Source organism: Terrapene carolina, unplaced genomic scaffold (genome assembly GCF_002925995.2).
Source record: "Terrapene carolina triunguis isolate 2854851 unplaced genomic scaffold, T_m_triunguis-2.0 Scaffold402, whole genome shotgun sequence".
Classification (NCBI taxonomy): Eukaryota; Metazoa; Chordata; order Testudines; family Emydidae; genus Terrapene; species Terrapene triunguis.
In genome coordinates, this window is record NW_020664753.1 from 2,377,850 (window position 1) to 2,385,337 (window position 7,488).

General features: G+C 45.4%; 1 protein-coding gene across 1 annotated transcript; it reads left to right on the forward strand.

The window, feature by feature from the left end:
• Positions 1-592: 592 nt before the first annotated feature.
• GDF2 (growth differentiation factor 2) lies at positions 593-4,149 on the forward strand. The gene is made up of 2 exons (XM_024210381.1): positions 593-1,042; positions 2,967-4,149. Exons 1-2 carry the CDS (start codon positions 697-699, stop codon positions 3,911-3,913), a joined length of 1,293 nt encoding a protein of 430 aa, XP_024066149.1. The 5' UTR covers positions 593-696; the 3' UTR covers positions 3,914-4,149.
• Positions 4,150-7,488: the final 3,339 nt, after the last annotated feature.

The following is a 7,488-nucleotide window of genomic DNA, read 5'->3' on the forward strand; positions in this document are numbered from 1 at the left end:
TTTTTACCCCCTCCACCAAAGGATGTAAACTAAAAATGGACAAGTCGGCAAACAATTTGAGGCAAACTTGACACAAAACAGATATTTCACTGTGTACAAATAATAGCTCTTGGCTGATAAATGGAAGGGAATTTTAAGGCTGTTTGCATTGTCATGAGATCACAGCTTGCAGAACAAGGTTCCACCAGATGACTGATTTTTGGAGGACATGCATTAAGGGACCATGGTATAGATTTGAGGGGTGATATTTGCTCCCTGCTAATAGAGCTGTTTGTTCTTACTCCCTATTTTTTTCTTTTTCCAGAGTCTTTTTCCTTCCCCCGTCACCCTCCCCCCCCCCAAAAAAGTTCCTCTGAAGCCCTCTCAGTATTGGCAAAGAACATAATTAAGCAATGACACTGAGGTGAAATGTGAATTCTTTATAGTATACAGTGTCCAGCCTGTTTTTTCAGATGTTTATAGAATCTTCATTAACTTAAGAGCTTTGCTAGATAACAGAACTGAAGCATGGCATCAATGGCTAAGATAAGGCTTGACAACTGACAAGAGGCTGGGGTTTGCAACAGACTGCAACAGAGCTCAAGTTGTTCGCCTTCTGTTTCCCTTTCTTCTGCCTCTAAATGAAAGGAGAGCTCTAATCAACTGGAATATCCCTCTCTTTTTTCCCTTCTCCATTGGAAAGTGAACAGATGAAAAATGCACTATTTTGGGGTGATGGCTGCATTGTCTGTTTTCAACATCATCACTTGTTTGGCAAGAGGCAAGCCCTTGGAAGCTTGGGGCAAATTATCAGCTATGGAGAACTCTGATAAATCCTTTGGTGATCCCGGAGAGGTGGAAGGCGAGACCCATTTCAACTTTAAAACCTTCCTGGAAAACATGAAAGCCGATTTCCTGAGGAGTTTGAACTTATCGGGTGTCCCTTCGCAAGAGAGGTCTAGAGAGGAGACACCACAATTCATGATTGACCTGTACAACAGATATGCCAAGGACAAGTCTTCCATCCCTGCATCCAATATTGTGCGGAGCTTCAGTACTGAAGGTATGAGATGTTTTAAGCATATAGGCTGGGGTTTTAAGAGAAGCATGAGAGTCAGTTTCAAATCCAATTGAAATTCAAAGGGAGTTAGGAACCTAATTCCCTTAGGTTTCTGTGAAAATCCCAGCCATAGTTTGTTTTGTTATTCTTTCCACCGCTCCCTATTTTATTATAATTTTCAAGGTCTTAAGTCCTTTTCTTTGATTTCACATTGTACCATCTCCCCTTTCTTCTCATACTGATTCAGTTGAGTCACCACAACTTGGTAACCCGGCACTTGTTTCTCAAAGCTAGAGATTTTGGACTGAGCTGCACAATTTGGGTCTAGATTTTGGAACATTTGAAGATGTTTGGCTCCAGGGTGTTGCTCCAGCCCTTTACAAAGATAGGAGCCGAGTGGGAAATATGGCTCCAGATTTCAGTTATGAACACCCGCCCTCACCCTCAGAGTTCTGGAGTGTTTGGGTCTGGCCCAAAAGGTTCAGGCCCTGCTCAGCTTAGCCCATCAGTAAAATATCCATCCATCCAGTGCTTAATTTGTGCCAGGGCTCAGCCCCAGCACGTCTGGGTTTGCTGCATTAGTTATGAATATAAAAAAATGTGCTTGAGCCCCAGCACGTAATTGCTTGAGCTCCGGCACCTCTTTCATTACAAAGTAAGCACTGTGTCCATCTAAGATAACATACAACTCAAAGATTTAAAAAGCCCCATCAAAAGAAGCAATAAAAGTGGGGGGTGGGGGGATTTAAGTGAATTTAGTGCTGGTAAAAGGAACCAGCCAAGAAGAATCCAAGCTTCCATTTATTTACAGACTAGACACAGCACAAACAGCACTACAGCCATCTCCATGTTCCCCCACAGCCATACCCAACGCAGAAGGACCCTCATAGAGTGCAGTCTCCACGGCTGCATCCTCTGCTCCCATTGGCCCTTGTGAAGATGCTTTTGGCAGGGTGGACACTTGTCCATTAGAAATTGGACTGACACCCATCCACTCATCTTACATAGACCAGTAGACAGCCATCAGCTGGGGGTAACTTACCAAAACACAACCAGCCTGATCTTCCAGACATGCCTAGCACCTCCAGCTCCCATGGACTTCAGCAGGAATTACAGGTGCGCTACCTACCTCTGAATATCAAGCCCTACCAATCTGGGCTGGAACTGAACCAGGGACTTAGAGGTGAAAAGCTCCATATCCACCAAGCTAGCCAGAACCTGGAGCTTCTAATTCAGACTTTTAAAGGATTGATTGTCTTCTCTAATTCTTCCCAGTGCAAGATGTTTTTTGCGCTAGCGGTATTGGGGAACTCAGCTAAGCTGGCCCAGGGGGGCATAAACTAGAGATATAAATTACAGTTCCCTACACCTGAGAATCCCCCTCCATTGGAAGGGGATTCAACCAAGGGCAAGGTAATGGCAGTGGGATTTGTATTACAAACCTCCATGGAGGTTTACAGCTTTAATTCCTGCCAGTGCTCTTTAGAAAGGCCACATGGCAGAGCCTCTATGGGAAGCCACTACATGTGCACATTCCCCCGCTGCCCCGGTCATGTCCCCATTACGAGCCAACACCACCTACTTTCGGGGCTGTGCTGGCTCCTTATGTGTGAGCACGCCACACTCATGCACATACAGAGTATAACTGAAGGTATGGTTACTGTGGACCACTGCAACTTGATCCCCGGTGGAGTTGCCACCATTAGGGACTGCCATCTGGGTTTTAAACCCATAACTCTGGAGTGAAGCCAGTCCATTTTATTTAATGCTAGTGGCCATGGTGTAACTTCACTCCCAGCAGATCCTAGTAGAGGGTGGGCATTTCTTCTGAAATATAGCATGCAGCTTGCTAAGTGCTTTCATCCTCATTGGGTTCGCCTCTCTCATAGGAGGCAGGGTGACAGCATTTCTTAATTTCCTGTTGCAGATGTTGTTTCTCTGGCTTCCCCGGAAGAAAACCCATTTCAGAAACACATCTTACTCTTCAATGTCTCTATCCCGCGGCACGAAGACGTCACCAGGGCTGAGCTGAGAATCCACATATCCTGTAATAGGGACATTGGGCCTCTCTCTAGACTGGAAGGCAACATGGTCATTTATGATGTTCTGGATGAAGACCTCTGGGAAAGTCCAGAAGGCACCAACTCATTCCTTGCCACCCAAGATATCCAGGAATGTGGATGGGAAATGTTTGAGGTGTCCAGTGCTGTGAAAAGATGGGTCAGGGCAGACAAATCAAAGACTAAAAACAAGCTTGAAGTTGCTGTTGAGAGGAAAATCCTGGGTGACTTCGCTTGTGGGAAGCTGGACATCAGTGTTATGCCCGACACTAAAAATTTGCCCTTGTTAATAGTGTTCTCCAATGACCGCAGCAACGGGACTAAGGAGACCAGAGTGGAGCTCCGGGAGATGATTGTTCATGAGCAGGAGAGTGTGCTAAAGAAGTTAGCAAAGAACAGCACTTTGCCCGAAGAGGAAGAGGAGGCAGAGGAGAAATCCTTATCCATCTCTGGACTCCACCAGCCTTCATCGAGAAGCAAGAGAAGCACTGGTACCAACCACTGCCGGAGAACCTCCCTCCGTGTGAACTTCAAAGACATTGGCTGGGATTCCTGGATCATTGCGCCCAAAGATTACGATGCATTTGAATGCAAAGGGGGCTGCTTTTTCCCTCTGACAGACAACGTGACCCCAACGAAACATGCTATCGTCCAAACCTTAGTGCACCTCAAAAACCCCAAGAAAGCTGCCAAGGCCTGTTGTGTTCCTACCAAACTGGATTCGATTTCCATCCTCTACACTGATGATGCTGGGGTACCCACTTTGAAATATAACTACGAGGGGATGAAAGTAGCAGAATGCGGGTGCAGGTAGTACAGGGCAGCAGCTTTGACAGTAAGATCCAACCTTTCTGCTGTTGTGTAAATCTGTACATTAATGATGTAAATGTAAATCCACACAGGCAAGCTTTTTTGTTTTTAAAACTAAAGCTTTCCAGAATGGCAGTCACTGTAAATAAATTGCACATAATGGGGTACAATGAAACCCATGGTACAATATTGTGCGATTGAAAGCCCAATACATTATTTAATAACAGACAGCAATTCATCCTGCAGAACCTGAATATGGTTTTCTGTTAATTTAATTAAACCTTGTGGTTGCAAATCGCAGGATTTGCCAACCTGGTTCCTGATTGTCAGAGCAGTCTAAGGGATTGAGAAGCCCAGTTGATTTTAATGGGAACTGAGGCTTTAAGGCCCAGATCCACAAAGGGACTTAGGCACCTACAACCCAGTGCCTAAGTCCCAGTTTCAGGTACCACTATGATTCTAAAAACCCTGCTCAGCTGCCGCCTAACCCTGTAGACACCTAAACTCACTTGGCACCCAGGTTTTTGCCATTAAGGTTTCCTAGGTGCCTATCTCCCACCTAAGCCCCAGAGCAATCCACAAGCCAGCAGAGACAGGTGCCTCCCTGAAGTCTGGCCTTCATCACTGAGCTCCACGAGAGCACTGGGGCTTAGGACACAACCTTCTTGTCAGGATCTCTGATTGGCTGGCTTCATGGGGGAGCTTAGGCAGCCTAGCGTGCTGGCTTTTGTGGACTACATTCTAAGGTGCCTCCCCCCACCCAGATTGCATAGGAGCCTTTCTAGCCATAAGTATAGTTAACACTGGAACAGGTTGTCAGGCTGCCTATGTCACTGTAGTAACCTCAGGGCAGACTGTTAAGAAGCAGGGCACAAACCCCAGACTGCTTGTGAGTTCCATCCTTAGATTTCACCAACCAATTATCAAGTGTAAACTACTCAAGCACTGTAACAGCCTTAACATGGAAACAGACAGTCCCCTTGGATACTCCAATCTGTCTCGCCACCCAGGTAAGACTGTCTTTGTGATAGATGGTCCCTTACACCAAGAATCACAGCAATATTCAGATTACTCCCAGTACGAGGACTAGTCACTTACCCCAGGTCAATTGCAGCTTGGATCTCACACCAAAGACAATGCTTGCAGCCAAACAATATACAGATGTATTAATAGGGAAAGGAAACGGGAGAGTTTACAAGATTAAAGTAGGTAAACAGACACACTAATTACAAAAAGATAATTGAAGCTTCTATAATCAGCAAGTTCTAAGGCTAACCCAGGCTAAACAACTGGGGAACCTCTTGCTTATGCCTAGAAACCTTGCCCTCCAGAGTCAAGGCGGCATGGAGTTACTCAGTTCCTTCTGTTTGGGGTTTTTATTCCCTTCCTGTCATATGTGCTGAGCTGCAAACTCAGATGAGGGGCAGAATCCACTTGCATGACTCATCTTCATGGTGGGGGCAGGGCAGAGCAACAAAGCCTTTTGTCCTGTTTAATGTTCCACAATATATTCTGTCTGTGGTTGATGGGCTTTCCCTGTGGGGCAGGACATAACACATTTGGTTGCCGATCGCACTAGTTAACGTCTCCCTCCTGTCTGGTGATTTACATAGTTACAGAGGTTTATAATACCAAGGCAGAAGTATTATCTTACAATAGGAGAAACAGATGTTGCAAGTGAGATTAATGCAGGCAGCAACTCACAAGCATTTCAATAAAGATTAAATTCTTATAATTCTCCTACCGATTTGAACACACAGGTGAGCCAAACTGATTCCAGCTACGTATTTGGCAGTGTTCAGGTGAGACATGGGGACCTTGGCATGGTCTGCCAGCATCACACAGGTTAGCAAGGGCAGTTGTGGGAACCCCCATCACTGGAGCTTTTTAAGAACAGGTTAGACAAACTTAATCCTGCTTTAGTGCAGGGGATGGACCAGATGACCTCTTGAGGTCCCTTCTAGCCCTATATGTCTATGACTCTGACTTACTCCTTGTAAGTGACGGTTTGCAGTATTCCAGCTGAGGTTCTCAAGTCTTAATCCTTTCCAGTGGCTCCCTTCTGCATGTGGCAGGTGCCTTGCTTCAGCTTTCTTATCCTCCATGGCCCTATTTTTACCCCTTTACCACACGTCCTTGAATGATAAGAAGTGCAGCCTTCCGCCTCTAAGACACGGTTTCTTCGGAGGAGCTGCATCCCTTCTTATCTCCACACACAGATAAAGAGCCACTTGGACCTGCTGTACATTCTTAGTACTTCCGCAGGAAAATATGCAGGCAAACGAGATTAATAATTAGAAGCTGCATCCGGCTCCCGCTGACGTCAGTGGAAGCTGTGGAGCATTCAGCACTTTTGAAAAGCAGGCCATTTTCTTTGGTGCCTAAGTGTGGACTTAGAAGCCTAACATTATGCTGCTGTTTTTTAAAATCTTTGTCATTTTCCATCCAAAATCCTCTCTTCCCTGGGTAGAAGCTGAACCATGTTTGGTAAGACATGGCAGCATAAGGGAATGTCTCATCATACAATTTTCCTCCAGTCGTTAGGTTTTTGTCCACTAATCAAGGACCCATTCTTGATGCCTTTAATCAAACAAGACTTATTGAATTCAGTGAGTGTCTTCCCTGAATAAAACCAAAGGTGCTTTTAATTGGGCCCAGGTGGTTGGTTTAAATACTGCACATGCAGCAATTATTTCCTCTCCCCTTCCGCCTCCCCCACCCCCAAGCATTTCTGCTTCTCGTGCAAAGCCTTCCAAGAAAATCCTAGAGTACAAAATTCTGTATCTGTAGCCCATAACAAACTAGCCAACAGTTCAAACCGATGTAGCTATCAAGGAGATAAGAATCTGAACAGTAGCTGAATGTATGGCAGGCGATGTGATTTAAATGGATACATGTGTTTTAAATCAGGGCAGCCTGAGGGTAAGACAAATGCATTTGGCAAGAGCCATTCCGCTCCAGAATCCAATACACAGTTTATTTACTATTGTTAACTTGATACAGAGTAAATTACAGCCACCTCTATGATGGCTGCCTGCTATTCCATCAAGAGCTTCTGGTGACATCATAAGCCACGAGAACAAAGCTTGATTCACTAGAATGCTAGGATTGATTTACAGCCCTTTCATTCAGAACCGGCTTGCAAGACATAGATCTGGGATCTGAAGCCATGCGTGCCCATCACCCACCTTCCACCTCACCCCCATCTGGGTTTCCATTGTCTTCCATTGTCTCTTCTCTGCTCCCTCCCCATCTCCTGCTATCTTCACTCCCATTCATTAATAGATTCATAGATTCTAGGACTGGAAGGGACCTCGAGAGGTCATCGAGTCCAGTCCCCTGCCCGCATGGCAGGACCAAATACTGTCTAGACCATCCCTGATAGACATTTATCTAACCTACTCTTAAATATCTCCAGAGATGGAGATTCCACAACCTCCCTAGGCAATTTATTCCAGTGTTTAACCACCCTGACAGTTAGGAACTTTTTCCTAATGTCCAACCTAGACCTCCCTTGCTGCAGTTTAAGCCCATTGCTTCTTGTTCTATCCTTAGAGGCTAAGGTGAACAAGTTTTCTC

Bases quoted from the DNA above. Each gene is read 5' to 3' on its own strand.
- GDF2 (XM_024210381.1), top strand. From the start codon at position 697: ATGCACTATTTTGGGGTGATGGCTGCATTGTCTGTTTTCAACATCATC. The intron at 1,043-2,966 runs GTATGAGATGTT...TTCCTGTTGCAG, and splicing joins GCGGAGCTTCAGTACTGAAG to ATGTTGTTTCTCTGGCTTCC.